Genomic DNA, 19944 nt, shown 5'->3' with positions numbered 1-19944 from the left:
ACTTGATTCTTCGTACTGTTGGGTTTTCGCATACTCTAGATACACAAATCAATCAGCGATGTGGTTTACAGACGTCTCCTTCTGGGCCTTTTGGCCTGTTTTCATCGTAGTCACGTGTTCTTTCACAAGCACAAACGCTTTATCTTAATGAGATGCAACGTATCGTTATCTTTCTTCTCCGCATCGTGCTTTTGGCATCAAGTCTAAACACCAGTGTCCTACTCTAGATTTGGAGTATTCTCTCCGGTGTTTTTCTTCCGAAGTTTCACACTTACACATTTTTCACTTAAAGTCACGATCCATTTTGATTTAATACCTCTATAATGTGTCACATTCAGATTGGGTTCGTTTTTTTAAACCCTGGACGTCCACTAGTTCCAGGCTCATTGGTTGAAAGGCCAACCTTTCTCCATTTGAATTGCTTTTGCACTTTGTCAAAACTCACTTGAGCATTTTGGGTGTATCTATTTCTGGGTTCTCCAGAATGTTCCACCGATCTCGATTTCTCCCCTTCTTACACGCTGGGCTCGGTCATGCGCCTCAACACCAGGAAGTCACCCTTCTCGCGTTATTCTCCTCACCAGCACCGCTTTGCTATCTCAGCCTTCACAAATGGCTTTTACAACGAGCTTATTTTGTATGTAAAAAATGAACACAAAAAAACAAAATCTTGCTGAGATTTTAATGGAAATGATATTAAACCTATATTCAATTTGAGGAAACTGGAATATTCCAATCCAGATCCACAGTATCTTTGATGACTTTCATGAACACATTGTCATTTTCAGTCATACCTAAGATTTAGTTTTCATAGTAGTGATTTATTATAAAGCGACTTTATTTTTAATTTGTTTCCACATGTTGGAAATGGGATTGGTATTTGAGTGGTGATCTTATAATCAGCCACTTTGCTAAATCTACTCGTTATCATTAGTTCCAGGAGGTTTTCATAGATTTGTTGGGATTGTCCACACACACAATCATGTCATCTGCAAACAGGGACATTTTTATTTCTTCCTCTCCAACCTGAATTCCTTTCATTTGCTTTACCTGCCTTATTCTACGTGGCTAGAAATGTTAGTCGAGTTAAGACTGGTAGGAGCATGGGTGCCTGGGTGGCTCAGTCAGTTAAGTGTCTGACTTTCTCTCTCTCAAGAAATTAAAAAAAAAAAAAAAAAAAAAAAAAAAACATTAAAAAATTAAAAAAAAAAAAACAGTGGTAAGAGCAAACATCCTGGACTTACTCCCAATCTGAAAGGAGAGGCATTCAGACTTTCACCATTAAGTGTGATCTTGGCTGTACATATTTGTAGGTGCTTTTTAATTAACTGTTTAATCCAGGCTGTGGAGAGTTTTTATTATGAGTGTGTGTTGGATTTACCCAAATGTTTTTCCTACATCAACTGATATAATTTTTTTATTTTTTTTATTTTTGAGTTTGTTAACAGGGTGGACTACATCTGGTGCTTTCAGAACGCTGAACCAGCCTTAGATCCCCGGAATAACGTCCACTCTGTCCTGATGTGCCGTTTTTCTCTTACTGCTGATATCCATCGGCAACCGTTTTCCTAAAGATGTCTGTGTGTATATGCACATTATTTGCGGTTTTCTTTTGCTGTACTGTCTTGTGTTGGTGTGAGGGTAACACTGGACTCCTAAAATGAACTGCGTAATGCTCCATCCATCCTCCACCATTTTCTGGACACTACCGTGCAAAAATGATGTGAAGTCTTCTTTAAAGGTTTCAAGGAGTTCTTCAGTGGAAATATCTGGACTTAGATACTTCCTGCTCAGAGATTTTATTTGTTTTTTAACAACTGCGGTTTATCACAGGTATGACATGCATTTTTTATTCATCGGTGCCAGCCTCAAAGCAATTTCCTCTCATCCCCATCGCAGTCCCCATTGCAGTCACTGACACGCCGATGGTAACGTCATTTTTATTTGTTTTAATTTTATTTATGTAATCTTTACACCCCCAAGATCAAGAGTCACACACACTTCCGACTGGACCAGCCAGGCGCCCCTTTCTCAGAGATTTGAAATTACTAACTCCACTTCCTTACTGTTTGTAGAACCATCACATTACCGGTTCCATTTTGACTGTTTTGATGGTTTGTGGTTTTGGAAGAAGTGGTCCCTTTCGTCGAAGCTGGTGTGCTAGGGAGCGTACAGCTCTCGGTGGGAATCCATGATTCTCCTTTCGATGGCCTGGGATCAGCAGTAATGTCCCCTGTGTCACTACGGAGACTGGTGACTTGTGTCACTGCTCTTCATTTTTATCACTCCTGGGAGAGGTTTATCGGTTTTATTAATTTGTCTAGAAGAACCAGCTTTCGCTTTCACTGATTTACTATCTTGTTTCACTGACCTGCTCTTATATTTGCTTCCTTCCGCATACATTGCTTTAATTCTGCTCTTCTAGTCTCCTGAGCCAGGGACTTAGACCATTAACTTGAGACGTTGACGTCCTTCTAACGTAGGTGTTGACGACTACAAAATTCCCACTCAGCACCGCCGCACGTGCGTACCACGTATTTTGAATGTTGAAATTCCACTTTCACACAGTTGCATTTTGTTTCCTGGTTTCCATACTTAAAGTACACTGTTTACTTTTCACCTATTTTAGAGTTCTCCTGTTGTCTTTCTGTTGTCAATTTCTGATTTGACTCTACCATGATGAAACAACACGCTGTATGATTTCAAATTCTTTTCATTTTCTTGAGGTTTCTTTTATGGATCTGCTTTAACTGGTGCATGTTGAAACTTGGTGCGACTAGAAATAAATGTGTGTCTTCCTACTGTCGGGTAGAGCGGCCTGCATTTGTCAGTTAGATCTCGCTGGCGGACTCCGTGGGGATCTTCTCTGTCAGTGCCGATGCTTGGCCCACCACTTCTGTCTGATGCTCAGAGGGTGGGGCTGAAGTTCTCACTCGGAACTGTGGATCTTTTTCCTTTGTTCGGGTCCAACAATTTTTGATTTGTGTATTTTGTGGTTCTCTTGTCTGGTGAGTACAACTTCAGGGCCGTCTCGTCTTCCTGATGGATAACTCTGTTAATATTATGTGAGGTCTCCCCATCTCTAATAATTTTCTTTGCTCTGAGCTATCCTTCACTGGATATTAACTCAGCCCCTCCTACTTCCGATTAATTTTATGCGATGTGTACCTTTTCCATTCTTTTACCTCCTTTTATCCTACCCGTGTCACTGGATTTGAATTCCTTGTGAGAGGCGCATGGCTGGGCCTCCTTTCTTCATCCACTCTGCCTGTCTCCGGATTGGTATATTTAGACGGTTCGCAATGAACATAAATTACTGACACATTACAGAAGTCTGCATTTTATGATCTGTTTTCTGTTGTCAGGTTTCCCCTGGTATTCACTCCTCCGTTTCTAATTTCTTGCCTTCTGGTGTGTTACCTGAAACCTGTTCAGGAGCCCATCTTAGTTTATTTACAGCATCTCAGACTGTCTCTCTCTGCATAGTTTTTGTCGTGTCTGTTCTGGGTATTAGAATATACATTGTAATGCTTGGTAAAATTGTTGAAAATATTTATTAAATTGCATTACCTTAAAAAAATAGGATAAAGAAACTGTCTTTCAATTCAGCTGTGAAAAAAAAGAAGATATTCTTTTCTTGCTCATTTTGGTTGAGCAGAAGAAGGACTCAACAACAGTGTCAACTTCAATCCTGCTTGTGTCCTCTGGATCCTTCTCAAACACTTGGACTTCAGAGTCGGGTGTTAGGACCTGGACAATGACCTGGACAACCTTCAACTTTTAAAAGTCTCTTGTCACAAACAGTTACCTGCCTGACACATTCCTCAAGTATTAATATTTAAATTGACATGTCTGTCTAAAATTTTAGATACTTCTTAGGAGGGTTGGTTCCTTGTTCAGCCAGGAGACAACAACTGCCCTGCGTGCATAACCCGACCCTGACTCTGAATGGATCTAGCCTACCACTTTCCAAGTGTACCTCAAAGAGATGCTGCTCCTGGGAGGGGCTGAGGCTGGAGAACTGGGAGTTTACACCCAGATCCATCTGGCGTTGAAGCCCACATCTCCCCTTGCCCACTGTGCCCAGCTGCTGCTCTCCCGTGAGTTGCACGACTCCCAGCATCTGCAGCACTGGGCCAAACTCGATCAGCGTACCTCAAATATCTACACAATGACTATCCATATACGAAGCGTAATTCCACATCAGGATACAGAATTAGAAGAGCTACCCTCCAACATAACATCCCCCAAGGAAATATCCAAGGATTGATTTCTAAGTAGCAATGTGGTCAAATAACAGAGAAGTAACTTTCTGGTTAGTGACAAGTATTTCCAGAATCCTTAAATAAAAAGTAAAAAGACAAAACCATTTGCTACCGTATCATTGCCATTTCCTTATGACGGTTAGTCAGTCAGTAAGACAGAAACTTTTATCCCTAAAAAAGCCACAAAGTTGGTTTAACAAATACAAATTCACTACTAAAAACTTATCACTTCATAGCAATTACCAGAAATTATGTCTCAAGATTCTAAATATTCAAGTTTTTTAAGTAACTAAAATATGTGGAAAATTTTTATGTGAAAGTAGGTGTAAAATTGGCAATGTAAAAAAACTAAACCAGGTACAGGTGTCACCCCTATTTTTTAGTGTATAACATTTCCTGAAGATTAGTGAAAATATTTTAGAAGTTCTTCCTGTAGCTCTGCTACCGAATCTCTCAACATCAGGGTAGAGAAGGGGCCGTACACATGCTTGCGTAATAATACCAATCTAGTGTTGGGAGTGCCACCCACACTGCGCTACCCGTGGAACACTGAAGGGACAAAACAGAAGATGGGCAGCTACCCCATTACCGTAAAACCTTTTCCTGGATGTCGACAAAGGCCCATGTCCCTCATCCATCTCTCACAGATGGAGAGTACACCTGAGAGGCCAGAGAGAGGCCCAAGGGGAACGCCCCCACGTTGATCTCGACATCCACCTTCACATCCATCTTCAGGACAGAAGAGATGAGCACACACAACGTGGCCAAGAAGGACTCACGCTACTCAGTAAAAATGGGAGCACTGACGAGCACAACAGTCCATCAACTCTGGCAGGAGAGGGAAGGAGAACGTGAATAACAAGAGAGCAAAGGAAATGAGAGATGGAACAATGACAAGGCCGAGCAGTGCTCCCCGATCCACAGAGACTCTCTCTGCTCCTTAAACACCACCATCAACACCACGCAGCCTCTTGAGAAGGAAACAAGACGCGATGGGTGTCCCTACTGGCACAGGTCCCAGCCCGCAATCCATGCTGCTGGCTGCCCACTTTTGTCCTGACGGGCCACCGGGAGCTGCCCTGTGGAGGACGCCCAGCCTTCCCACCGTGTGGTCGGGAACGAAGGCGGCCTCCTTCCGGCCAAAAGCTCATGGAACCAAGGCCCTGAACCTGCCAACAAGCCCCCACGAGCTGGAAGCGATGGCCACCTGGCTGACTACAGCCCTGAGAGGGACCCGGAGCGAGGACCCAGGTGCCTGACCACAGAAAGGGTGAGGTATTGGACACTGGCAGCTGACTCTCATTTGCTCAGTCATCTGTCATCAGCATTTACCCCACAGAAGCGCGAAGAGGTGTGTGTATAAGGATATTCACACAGCGCTTTGTAAGAGGCGAACAAAGACACCATCTGAAAATCTAACCGCGGATCAAAGCTAGTGACTTACAACGTCCATATGACCAAGCGCTACACACACAAGTTGCACATCAGCATGCTCAATTTTAATCCTTTTTGTAAAATCAAACAAGCATACCTCAAAACATGGCCGACGTAGAGCTGAAAGCAGCAAGAGAAAGCCCACGCTGGTCTTGAGGAGAAAGGCCTTCTGGTACTAACCCCTCCACAACACGGCTCAGGCTGGGTGCGTGGCCCGGGTGCCAGCTGGCACCGAGGGCTCAGACTGCTCTTGTAAGAGGCCTTATTACAACTTTTCCTGCGACACTTTTTAAAAGTTGTTCTAAGGGCGCCCGGGTGGCTCAACCAGTTGAGCTTCTGACTTCGGCTCAGGTCACGATCTCACCGTTCGTGAGTTCGAGCCCCGAGTCGGGCTCTGTGCTGACAGCTCGGAGCCTGGAGCCCGCTTCGGATTCTGTCTCCTCTCTGCCCCTCCCCTGTTCATACTCTGTCTCTGTCTCTCTCTCAAAAATCATTAAAAATTTTTTTAAAAATAAAATAAAATAAAAGTTGTCCTAGAGCCTTTGAAAAAAACAAAGAGGCTACCTGCTCAGTGGCCATTACTCAGGGATGTGGGCAGAAGCACCGCACCCCCCCCCCCCCCAAGGCAGTCAGCCTGCTCACCCCAGGCCGCTGGCAGCTTCCACCACTGACACTGACAGGCTTTCTGAGCGGCTTCCGCCTCCACAGACCTGAGCCGTTTCTTCCCAATATTCTCTGACTTCCACTGACCCTCCCTTCTTTAAGGTAAATTCTAAACCCTAAGAATATCAAATTCTTATGTGTAATATATCTATCTATAATAGGAAGTTTTAGAAAATGAAACATATTCTATTATAAATAGGTTCTAACTAATACAGTTTTTTCATCAAATGAAGTAATTCTAGTAATACAATATTAAACAGTTAACACAGGTCTTGTTTTTAGACAAAATATGATTTCACCTGCACACAATGAAATATACTAAAGCAAAAACAAACTAGATTTTTCTTCATATATATCCTATCTTACAAAAGATGTTAAGACTTAAAATAACTGTCTCATACAATTTCCTTTAGATTCAAAGTTACTGCAATCAGGCTAAATGTTAATCAGCGGCATACACACGTCTAAAATATATTAAAAATGCATCAACCTTTTCCACTATGATGAGGTCTCCAACTTGTATGTCTGAACTCTTAACTTGCACTTTACCTTAAAGAAAAGAAGAAGTATAATCAACTCAAGGAAAAACAGCACACCAAGTTAAAATTTCAATTAGCAATTAATACTCCAGAAATAACTTTTGGGGTGGAAAAACACTAGAAATTTATCTGTACTTATACTTTCAAAATACATTGATTACACAGTCACCAAAAATGAACTTCTCTTAGCTCCCAAATACGAACAGGTAACTGTCCCCAGTAAAAGACGTGGGGTACGGGAGAGGGCTCCAACCGGAATGTTCTTCCCAAATCCACCATTATTTCAGGTCTGGGTCCAGTACTGACCATCAGAATAGCACTCAAGATGACTTAATGAGTGAGTAACAGGAAGATGTATCCTCGTATTAACATTGTAAATGGCACTGATGGACACAGAACTGACAGAAGTAAAGAAAACGATGTATAAAATCACCGACATTTCAGAACTGATAACTGATACCCATACAGTTGACAGCTTTATTACGAACAGTGATTCATCCACGTGATACAGTGTGTCAATTCTTAGATTATTTGTATCATATCCAGTCTGCAATAAGCACCTATAAAACTTAACATATAAGCCTCTAAGACAAAGTTAACATCACGCAGAGTAGATGAAATGTTGAATACACAATTTGAGACACCCTTCTACATAAGTAACGAAACTTACTCAAGTTCTCTCTCTCCCTGGGACTCCAAACCCTTCCCCTTCCCTGCTGCCCTCCCTCCTCCCCCTCCCCCTCCCTCTGTCAATCTCCCTTTTAGGACCAGCAACAGCCTCGTGGATCTATCTTTACCTTTTCGTGACCACCGTTTTTAACATGGGGAAAGGCCTGTCTTTACATTCAATCCATTCTGAAAGCTGATGGCACAGGAGGGAAGCCCACATCGCATTATCAAAAACTAACGTTAGCAGTCATACTACTGACGTTTCGACCACGTTCAACTTAGTACAAACTTATTTCCTAATTACTTCTTAAAGCAGCTCAGTTTCAAGAGTGCCACAACTGTTCCTAAAGATATGTTTTGAGGATATCCAGAAGTTTTGTATTTTATTTTTCTACATTCCTCAATTAGACAGTAAGCACATAAGGAATGGAACTATTGGGGGAAGCTATATTTTATTCATATTATAAAACAGCAATGTTTGGGGGTGCCCGGGCGGCTCAGATGGTTGAGTATCTGATTTCAGTTCAGGTCATGATCTCACGGTTCGTGGACTCGAGCCCCGTGTCGAGCTCTGTGCCGACAGCGTGGAGCCTGTTTGGGATTCTCTCTCTCTCTCTGTCCATCCCCCACTTGCACATGTGGTCTCTCAAAACTAAATAAACATTAAAAAAAAAAAAAAGACGATTCTGGCATCTTTTATTAAAAAAAAATAAAATAGAGCACCAATGTTCTTTAGCGTTACTGTGAAACAAATCTTCAGATACCTTCATAACTGGTAAGTACATCTACTGGAAGTCAGAAAGTATACTTACAGAACAATGTCTATTTTAGTTACTTTTTCATTTGGCCCCTTCAAGCTTCTTGTCTGTACTCCCACTGTTATGTTTTCTACAGCTAAGCACCAGGCAGTAAACGTACCATACCGATCTCATTATTACTGAGTATTCAAAAGAATTCCTGTCTTATCACTTCATTTTATTTTCTCTCCTACCATCCATTCCACTGTTCCTTCTGCTTTTCTATATTCTCTGTAATAGACCCATTTAGAAAGCAGAGACAGAAACAGCCATAATCATAAGATGGAATAAACGTAGTAAATAATTTTTAAGTATTTTGAAACAGAAAATATACCCTTTTCTGACTCCACGATCACGGTCTTACATTTCTGAGGAAGAGGTACCATTCTGTCACATCACAGACACAGTTTATATTTAATAGCCTCTAATTTTTAGGTATTGTGCAGTGATTTTCATTCATTTCTATGGAGCTTCCTTGCAAGTACATGTTTAAAGAAAACAGGTGATGGTAAAACGCAGTGCAGAAATTCTTGTGTTAATAATAGGACAATATGGGGGCGCCTGGGTGGCGCAGTCAGTTAAGCGTCCGACTTCAGCCAGGTCACGATCTCGCGGTCTGTGAGTTCGAGCCCCGCGTCGGGCTCTGGGCTGATGGCTCAGAGCCTGGAGCCTGTTTCGGATTCTGTGTCTCCCTCTCTCTCTGCCCCTCCCCCGTTCATGCTCTGTCTCTCTCTGTCCCAAAAAATAAATAAACGTTGAAAAAAAAATTAAAAAACAAAACAGAACTGGAATGGAGCTGGCACGGAGATCTGGATGAATCTGGAGAGCTCAAGGCAAAGAATGGGGCCCAAAGAAATCTGACACATTTCTCAAAGGTCTGAGAAAGGAACTTTATTTTTTTTTTTTAAGTTTATTTATTTATTTATTTTGAGAGAGAGAAAAGGGGAGGGGCAGAGTAAGGGAGAGAGAGAGAGAATTCCAAGCAGGCTCCACATCACATTGCCAGCACAGAACCTGACGTGGGGCTCGATCCCACAAACCATGAGATCACAACCTGAGCTGAAGTTGGATGCTCAACTGACTGAATAACCCAGGTGCCCTTTTAGTCTTTTTTATTTTTTAGGTTTTTTTTTTTTTTCAAGTTTATTTTGAAAGCATACTGATGGGGGGGGGGGGGCGGGGCACAGAGAGAGGGAAGAGAAAATCCCAAACAGGCTCCATGATGTCACCCTGAACTCATGAACCCTGAGATCATGACCTGACCTGAAATCAAGGGTCAGACGTTTAACCAACTGAGCAACCCAGGTGCCTCTGGAAAAAGAACTTTAATAACATTAAAAACTGGTTTTAAAGGAACTAACTAACCATTTGCGGTAAAAAAAGAAGACAGGTCCCTTCTCCATGGAATAGACACCTGAAATGTGAAATTGCAAATGGAGGGAAACGTCAGCTATGAAAAATGAAAACACAGAAATATTACTGTAGGGAAATTAAGATATTCACACTAGGGTTGAACAGCCTTTCTAGGATTAAAGTAAAAACCACAAAGGAAAACAGAAGGTTTGCATACATAAAAACTATAAACTTATCTACATCTAAAAGAAAAAGATAGGGGCGCCTGGGTGGCTCAGTCAGGTAAGCATCCGACTTCAGCTCAGGTTGTGATCTCAGGGTTTGTGGGTTCGAGCCCTGTTTCAGGCTCTGTGCTGACAGCTCGGAGCCTGGAGCCTGCTTCGGATTCTGTGTCTCCCTCTCTCTCTGCCCCTCCCCTGCCCACGCTCTGTCTCCCTCTCCCTCTCTCTCTCTCTCTCTCAAAAATAAACAGTAAAAAACAAATTTTAAAGAAAAAGATAAAAAATGAGTCAAACAAGATAAAAATATTTGTCACGTGATAAGCTTCTCTTAGAGAAATTCTGAAAAGGTAGAAATGGACGTATGAAGAAAGACGAGTAAACTCGTATAAAAGATCACAATAAGCAAGGAAATGTGAAAAGGTAAGCAGCAAGCAAATCACAAGGAGAGTATTTTTCACCAGTCAAGGCAGCAAGTTAAACCCAATGCTGTACCTGACGCGAGCAAGGATGCTGGGGGAGGCGCGAGCGGGCACACCGGAGTGCGAACAGGCCTAGGGCTGTCATATTTGATCTGGAAACCCCTCATTTACTTAAGTCATCCATCGTCTGAGATCCTGCCAGGTGCCAACAACCTCGGAACCTTCAGGGAAAACAGCCGCACGAACACAGAGCAGAGGACGCAGCAGCACAGCGACCAGCACAGTAACAGCCGCTGCCAGAGGGAGGGGGCGGGGTGCTGGCGACACACACACACCGCCACACGACTCCACCTGTGCCAAGGTACGTCGTGTTAGCCGGCGTTTCTTGTTACTTTCACGTATTCCGGGCCCCAATCTCCAAACAATGTGATAAAAGACACGCGGCGCACCAAGGCCACAAAGAAATGAATTCACACAGATCCTCCCAGGATGAGCTGAGAAAGCACGACGGGTCACGCACAGCCGGTCCTGAAGCTATGAATCTGCTCCTGTGTATCTGTCCCCCCCAACCCCCCCCCCCCCCCCCGCCCCCGGGCGGACCAGCGTCCACCACGTGCAGCCACAGAGGGCGGAGCAGATAAGATCATGAATCTCAGCTGCTGATCGTGTCCGACCTACAACAACCTACAACAACCTACGACAACCTATGACGACCGACCGATGGAGACCAACCATACAGATCTGACAGATGGAGAGCCGCTACTAGACGGCACACCTGTAGTAATGTATCCAGAACATTCTTGAACGGAGACTTCCCAAGCGCTGCTCAGCCCACAGATGCTGAAGACCACCCAAGATGAACGGGAAGCACCGAGCGGGCTCTGACCTCGTGAGAAAAGACGTACCATTCTACTTGACCTGCACCATCACAGAAGTGGACGGACGAGGGATGGCACGTGAATAAGAAGGAAAGTCACCGATGCCTCTCTGAGCAGCAGCTGCAGAAACCCACTCCGATGACAGAATTCTGAGTTCATCAGCTCCTAAGCAATTTCTGATGGGAAAATTTAGCCAGCATTTGAGAGTACTATTTAAAAGAAACCCAACTATCTGAAGACATGACTGTCACAAAAGGGACTCCTTCTTGCCAAGCGGAAGATGCAGTAACCCAAGAAACCAGTTACATGTTAGGACGTGCCTGGGGAAGTGGGCACTGCCCACAGACAGTGTGTAAAATGCACTAAAGAGGGATTTTTAAAAAGAGATCTTTCAAGAAAACATTACGCACAAACAGTAAATTTCACTAAAAGATGATAAAATTTGAATAGGTATTTCATGATTTTTTATGTAAAAATAACAGTAAGAATTTTAACAAGTATGTGACAACAGTGTTGACAGAAAGAATCAAAGATGCTAAAATACACAGGAAGAAAGAACACTGTCTCAGCGGGTCAAGTTCCTTTCTGGCAAGGAAACTGGAACACAAGAAACACCTAAATGTGTGAGCGTTCTCTCTGACAACTACACACGCACACAATGTACACAAGTTCAAAGACAACAGACTTTCTTCTCTCTTTCATATGTCTAACACGTTGAACAACAGAATGCCATAACCATTACAAGAAACAGGTAAGAGCCACTGGAAATCAGTCATCACCAAGTGTAAAGAGAAGCCACAGCCCAGAATTAATTCCCGATCATTTCTAAAGCTCCACATTAGCTTTAGGTGTGCATCTGGAATACACGGTAATAGTGGGTGACATGATACAGTCCTACTGAGATTTGATGGTTGATTAAAACAAAAGCAAGTAAACAAAAACCTCTGAGTTTATCCTATCTGCTAGAATACTACAGGAGCTCTTTCAAAACCACAGTCCAGGACTCACTCGTGTTTGAATCCCCGGAGGGGATCACAGTGCCGACCATAGTGAGTACTAAGTATCTGGAACTGAATCGTGAACCAGCCAGCAGAATGATTACAGCCCAGGATGCAATTTATACACTTCTCTGGAGCAAGAGGTTAAAAAAAAAAAAAAAAAAAATAGCACTGATCCCAAGAAACCAAAAGCAGAATGACCCCACAATTCAAATTCCTCATCAGGGATTTCTGAAAAGCTGCCAACAATTTCATTTTCTCCTCCTTAACTCTGACGGGCGCTATCCATTAGGAGAGAACCATGAATCATAAAGCAGGTCACAAACAAGGAGAAAGCAAAGAACGGAGCAGCAACAGACGTGGAAAATTCCCACATGACAAGACAGCCTCTCAAGCAGCAAAGTGTGCAGTTGGCTAAAGATCACCCGGTGTCGACTGAGCTCGTGCACCAGTTAAAATACTCTCTGCTTCTAACAAAGTACCCTCAAGATCCGAGCATACTTAAAAGTGGTCGTGGCTTTCCTTTTCAAAAGAAAAAATAGAGCAGGGAACATCTTCCCAGAGTATTTCTACAAGAATGTGTGTAAGAACTCCAAATACAAAATTCAAATACTGTAAATACGATAAATACGATAAGACGAACCGCAGTTCAGTCACATAAGGAAGGAGCCATCAATGCCATTCAAAGAACAGATAACCTATGAAATGCTACAAATTAAGGAGATGAGCACAGAATATTCTTCCCAAGAAAACAAGTTTCAGACTAGCCAAGGAGCATTTTTTACATTTTTACGTGCATTTTTCACATTCTAGATTTTACTCAGCAATCATGTGCATCAGAATAACGAGCCACAGAGCAATGTACAACCCACAGAACAGCCACATGAAGTCGGAGGGGGCTGAGCTCACACAGCCGCTCCACTGAAGCTGCAGGGACTCGGGGCAGATCCCTGAGCGGCGGCCTCAGGCCCCTCCCCTGTAAGGTGGCGAGAACACCAACCTACCTAGGATGGCAGTTATGCAAATGAGCAAGTCACCTGACACAGATCACAGAGGAGGAAGTCCGAGATAGACACACCGTTACCATCTACGAGTAAAACGTCCTTTCAAACAGGACCAATGGTCGTCAATTTTGTGTAAAAAGGTAAATCTCCATTTGTATTTGAAATAAACCCACTGACAATTACTTTTAAGATCTTCTGAGTTCGAGTATCATAGAAGTGTAAAAGCCCTAATTATTAGTATGCCTTCATCAACAGTTTTTACTATTTTTAGGTGACAGTGACATAACATAAAATCAGCCATTGTAAGTGAGTACAACGGCACGGGGTACATTCATGGTGTTGTGCGACCCACTCTATCAGGTTCAAGTACATTTTCCTCACCACAAAAGGATGCGTCAACCCACTAAGCAGTGCCCCCACAACCTGCTTTCAGTTCCAGTAATCTACCTGTTCCCATACTTGACACAGACGACGTCGTACAGTCCGTGACCTTTTGTGTCTGATTTCTCTCACACGGCTTTTTCGAGGTTCACTCATGTTGTGTCAGTATTAATTTTTACGGTTGAATGACACTCCAACGCGAGAAAACGGCACAATTTGTCTATCCGCTCACGCGCCGATGGACATTTGGGTTGTTCTCCCCCACTGGCGATTATAAAGGGCGCTGCATGAACGTGGCTGCATGTGTATTTGCTCGAGTGCCTGTTTTCAATTCTACAGGCATTTGGGAACGTCCGAATTTCTCCTTCACTCGTGAATGGGACACACAATTCTTGGTTGACAGTCCTCCACAGGCTCTCACTCTAGAGGCCTTGTGTGTGACAAGCTGTCTCTCCCTTGCTGCTTTCAGAACATTCTCTTTGTCCTCGGGTTTGAACTGTCTGATTACAACGTCTCGGTGTGGATTCTCTGCGTTCGTCCTTCTAGGGATTCACGGAATTTCCTGAACGTGTAGATTCATGTCTCTTAACAAATCTGGGAAGTTAACGGCCATTATTCCTTCAAACTTTCTCTCCGCCCTCTCCCTCTACGACTCCCACGACCCCCAATGCAAGCACATTAGCGCATTTAGTGCTGCCCCCAAGTCTCTACTTAACTTTCCTCGTTCTTCTTTCCACGTCTCAGAATGGATCATCTCACGTGATCTAGGTTCAGGGTCAGGGATTCTTTCTCCCGGCCACTTAAATTTGCCACTGAAACTCTCGAGTGAGTTCTTCTTGCAATTTATTATAACTTTTGGCACCAGAATTTCTCTTGGCTTCCTTTTTATCATTTCTTTTTTTTTTTTTTTTTTAATTTTTTTTTTCAACGTTTATTTATTTTTGGGACAGAGAGAGACAGAGCATGAACGGGGGAGGGGCAGAGAGAGAGGGAGACACAGAATCGGAAACAGGCTACAGGCTCCGAGCCATCAGCCCAGAGCCCGACGCGGGGCTTGAACTCACGGACCGCGAGATCGTGACCTGGCTGAAGTCGGACGCTTAACCGACTGCGCCACCCAGGCGCCCCCTTTTTATCATTTCTATACCTTTACCGATCTTCTGTTTAATACAGTACATTGTTCTCCTGATGTCTCTTAACATTTTTCAGTTGTCTCCTTTAGCTCCGTGAGCATACTTATGGCAGGTGAGTTAGATTTTTGTCCAGTAAGTCCAGAATCTGGGCCTCCTCAGGGACAGCTTCTGTTCCTTTCTTCTATGACTGGGCCACACGGTTTCTCTGCATGCTTCATAATTTCCTGTGGAAACCTGTACATTTTGACTATTATAATCTGGTAACTCGGGAAATCAGTCACGTCCTCCTCTTCTGGGTTTCTTTTGTTGCTCAGTATATGCTGTAGCCGTGCACGTTTAGTGACTTTTCTAGAACTGTTTTGTAAAGTGTGTATTCCTCGTCATGTGTGGTCTGTGAAGTCTTTCAGTCAGTGTTTTGAAAAAGATTTCCCTGCAAGGGGAGGGGGTGAGATTAAGAAAGAAAAGGAGGGATGATGGAGGGAAGAAGGGATGAGAGGGGGAGGAAGAAAGGGAGGAAGGGTGAAGGACAGGAGACAGGGAGAGGGAGGGAGGGAGGGAGGGAGGGAGGGAGGGAGGGAAGGAGGGAGAGAGGAAAGGAGGGAGGGAGGGAGGGAGGGAGGGAGGGAGGGAGGGAAGGAGGGAGAGAGGGAGGGAGGAAGGGAGGGAGGGAGGGAGGGAGGAAGGGAGGGAAGGAGGGAGAGAGGAAGGGAGGGAGGGAGGGAGGGAGAGAGGGAGGGAGGGAAGGAGCGAACAGCCTCTCCCAGCCTTGGCAGGCTGGCTGTCCCGGGGCACCCGGCACTCGGCAAGCTGTCTACAACTCTGCCTGAGACCTCACCTCTGCTTGCAGTGAGCCTAGAGACTGGCTAGAGGCAAAACACTTTCTTGGGGTCTTTTCTGAGCATGATTCAGTGCCGGCCTTGGATGTGGCTTTCAAAACTCTCCTGTCAACACACGCACTTCTGAAGGCCCCGATTTTCCAAAGAATCCTGTCTCCAGCTCCTTCTAGCGGGCACTCGACACTCTCTTCGGTGTGTCAGCTATCACCTATCGCCCCCCCAGCCACTGCTGCTGACACAGGCTTCCGAAATGCCGACTGTTTTTTTGGCTCTTCTGCCCTGAGTGACATCCAATCAGAGGAAGAGAGACAACCGTCTTGAGTCGGTCCTTCAAGTGGCCCTGCCAGGCTGGACAGACACAATTCTCGCAAGTGCGTGCCGCTCCACTACCTTCAGAGCCACGGCCCGGAGTCCCAAACTGAGAATGTGGGCTGCTCTCACTGAGGCAAGTGCTCGCCCCTTCACTGCTTCTACGCTCAGGAGGGCAGGCAAGACTGCCGACTGATGGTTCGCAGATATCACCGTGCCATTTAGTTTTGAATGATACAATTAATGCACGGAAACGAATCTCTACTCATTCCAAATATCACAATGAAAACAATTTAAAAACTAAGCCGGGACCTATACTATATTCCAAAAAAGACACATCGAAGGTACACCTAATTTACCTGGCCACTCCGGGGATTCCTTTTTTCCAAAACTTCACCTCTTCTCTACAACACACCTTTCCTCCACCGTGCCATTACTTCATACATCAAAACTCTTCACTAGTTAACCGTTCAATTTAATCGCAAGAGTACAGTCTTTTCAAAAATGGCACTGGGACAACTGGATACTCACACACAAAGGAATGTGGCCCCGTGTCATACACCCACACAAACTACAGAATGAAAACGGATCACACATCTGAGCGTCAGAGCTAAAAGCATAAAACCCCTGGGAGAAGATATAGAAGTAAACCTTTGCAACCCTGGGTTGACAAACTGTTGCTTAGATACGTCGCAACGGCACAAGCAATAAAAGAAAACACAGATGAGCAGCACTTCATCAACATGAAAACTGTTGTGCGTCAGAAGACACCAAGAAAAAGAAAACACAAGCCACCGAACGAGACAGAATATGTCCAAATCACAGAACGACAAGGGACTTAAATCCAGAATATATAGAGTTCTCCCAACTCAATAAATACAAAAAAAGAACCCAGTTCCAACAGTAAGCAAAGAATCTGAAAAAACACGTCGCCAAAGGAGACATACAAACGCCCAATAAGCAGATGAAAAGACGCTCAACGTCATGAGTCACCAGAGAAACACAAGTCAAAACCACAACGAGCTACCACTTCACGCCCAACAGGACGGCTGCAACAAAAAGACAGACGCTAACAGGTGCCGGCGAAGACGCAGAGAGACTGGACCACTCACACGCTGCTGGTGAGAAAGCAAACCAGCAGCTGGTTTGGCCAACTGGCAAGGCCGATCAGAAGAGTAGTCTGCAGTTTCTCAAGAATGTGGTTACCATATAATCCAGCAATTTCACTCGTGGTAGGTATACCCACAGAAGAAGTAACATCACGTTCGTACAGAAAAACCGCACGCAGACATTTGCAGCAGCATTCTTTACGGTCGCCTGAAGTGGAAACAACGCAAATGTCCACCCACTACTGAATGGGAGGCAAACTCGGCATGCCACAGAGAGGAGGAGCCCTGGGCAACGAAAAGAAAAAGAGCGCTGCCAGGCGCCACGCCAGCGATGAACTGATGACCCGTGACCACAGGGCGCCGGGGAAAGAGGCCTGTGACACCAGCCCACACTGGCCTGCAGTGGCCTGCAGGAAGCTGCAGGCTTCCGGACACCTGCTCCTCGGGGGCAAACCCATGGAGACAGAAAGCAGGCCGGGGGACGGACCTGGGGCTGGAGGAGGGGCAAGAATGGGATGACGGCTAACATATTCAGAGTTTCTTTCTAGAACGTCAAGACCATTCCAAAAGTAGACGGCAGTAATGCTTCCACAACTCTGTGAACAGACCCAAGCCACCCAACTGTACGCTTTCAACGGATAAACTTTACGTTACACGAGATCTGTCCAAATAAGCTATAAAAATATTTTTTTGGAGAATTATTTCAAATACATAATTCAACGTACAAATGTCCCCACGTAATCAGAAGGTACAAACACCACTCTAAACCTCATCTTTGAAACAGGCTTTGAAGTTATTATGAATACGTGCAAATGCTTTCCCCACACTCTTCCCAATACATCGCTTCTTTTCCACTGAGACTGAGAGACCAAATAAACAAACTCTTTAAAAACATAAATTAAGCAAGGGTTAAAAGCCCTGAACGAAGTTGAGGAGAAATGGGCATAAAGTAGTCCCACTTTGGATCATGACGTGAACCGTAGGTGCTCCGAGACCTTGCACTTCAACAGTTTAAGGCCCTGGTACTAACTGTCTAACCCTACGACTGTGTTGAAAATATGACACAAGCAGAGACGGCAGGTAAGGTGATACAGGGCTCCACACACAATGTCCTGCACCAGCTGGGTTTCACACGTGTCTACATGCACACCCCTCATACACAAACCGTGACAGAGCGCACCACACGACCAGCTCTCTGTGCGCGTGTGCGCATGTGTGTTTAAGCGTGTACGTGTTTATACTCATACACACACATCCCAGCATCTGGAGAATGAATAAAAAAATCTACCTTGAATTTGTGGCATCACGTTATCGTAAGAAAATTAATTAGATACCATATGTAATTGCAGAATACTATTTTCGGTAACAGAATGATGACGTTTTCTTTCATTTATGTTAACTCTGACGTGATGGCTACATTAAGCAAACGATAAACTAAATCAGAAGTGTCTTGCTGACCTCTTACTGTGAGCTTGCTGTAGAGCTGTGAATTTACTTCCTTGTCTCGCTGAAAACGCCGAAATTCATCAATTGCTTCCCTCATGATGGTAACAGCCAAAACGAATCCCTATGAGACAAGATAAAATCAGATATTTGAGAAAACTGGATTATAAATAACAAAACAGTAACAAAAAGTTTTACTCCCCACCCCCCACCCGCCAATGTTACTTCTAAAACATAAATGAAAACAAAGACAAAAAGGAACAATGAAACACCACTAAAAAAATATAATATATAAGATTTACGATTCTATCAGCCAAAAGATTTAAATTCATATCATAGCTTGTACTTCAAGCCAAACATCAGAAAGGACTTAGTAACCTAAAAATAAGGAAACCAACAATCTTCAAAAACCCCATGAATTATATTCAGAACATGCGAGCATTCAAGTTCAAATTAACAAAGACTGACATCAAAATCACACATTTCCTATAGTTCTCTTTCTGGTAGAACGAAATGTGTAGCAACAGGAAGCTATCCCAGCACAAGTTTCTCCCCGTGGCAGCGTCTACAGACACACGTGGGGCACAGGCACAGCCACCACGCTTTTTTCCTTCACTTTTTTAAAAAATATTTTTATTTAAATTTATTTTTTTTATTTTGGGGGGGGGGGAGGGAGAGAGAGAAAGACAGCATGAGCAGGGGAGGGGCAGAAAGAGGGAGAGAGAGAGGATCCCAAGAAGACTCCGCACTACCAGCGCAGGGCCCAATGTGGGGCTCGAACCCACAAACCATGAGATCCCGACCTGAGCCGAAATCAAGAGTCGGACGTTCAACCGACTGAGCCACCCAGGCGCCCCTACTTCCTCACTTTTTAAGTAAAAACCTGGACAGATTAACTTGATGCTATCTAAATAAAACTTTTTTTCAAAGTGTATTTATTTATTTTGAGAGAAATAGAGAGCACGGGAGTGGGGGAGGTGCAGAGAGAGAGGGAGAAGCCCGTGCCGTCAGCACAGAGCCCAACATGGGGCTCGAACTCACAAACTGTGAGGTCATGACGTGAGCCGAAGTCAAGAGCCAGATGCTTAACCAACTGAGCCACCCAGGCGCCCCTACAGAAAACCTATGTACTTGGAATCTATTGTGAAATCTATTACACCGCTAACGTGGCTGGAGTCATTTTCAAAGGCTACTTGGGTGTTTTCTGACGCATTACACGGCTACTCTTCAAGTCAACCTCTCTCGGACCACACTGTCCAGTAGGCTTCGTTTGACTGATGAGCATCCCCCTGTCTACTGTGAAAATGGCCAAGGCAAGGCCGGGCAACTCCACTTACGGGACAGCAACCTGTTATCCCAGGGCTGTTTTTGTGTCGCCGACAGGCTACACCACGTGGGCCCCTGGAACCCGTGGTCCTTGTGGTTCTGAAACACGGCCGTCCCCGGCGCATTCAGAGTTGTGCCACCATCAACACCATCTGACTTTCATCACC

General features: G+C 44.3%; 1 protein-coding gene across 4 annotated transcripts in view; it reads right to left on the bottom strand.

Annotated features, from left to right (window-relative positions):
• ATP9B (ATPase phospholipid transporting 9B (putative)) overlaps positions 1–19944 on the bottom strand; it is a 248910-nt gene that overhangs the window by 180167 nt on the left and 48799 nt on the right. For all 4 annotated transcript variants that reach the window (XM_047828023.1, XM_047828022.1, XM_047828019.1 and 1 more), the window contains exons 5-6: positions 18467–18575; positions 6853–6911 (exon numbers count right to left, since the gene is read on the bottom strand). In XM_047828023.1, the coding sequence (XP_047683979.1) occupies positions 6853–6911; positions 18467–18575 (168 nt within the window). The remainder of the gene's footprint in view (positions 1–6852; positions 6912–18466; positions 18576–19944) is intronic.

This window comes from Prionailurus viverrinus, chromosome D3 (assembly GCF_022837055.1).
Source record: "Prionailurus viverrinus isolate Anna chromosome D3, UM_Priviv_1.0, whole genome shotgun sequence".
NCBI lineage: Eukaryota > Metazoa > Chordata > Mammalia > Carnivora > Felidae > Prionailurus > Prionailurus viverrinus.
Note: the sequence above shows the minus strand (reverse complement) of the source record. Positions and strands in the feature narration are given on the sequence as shown.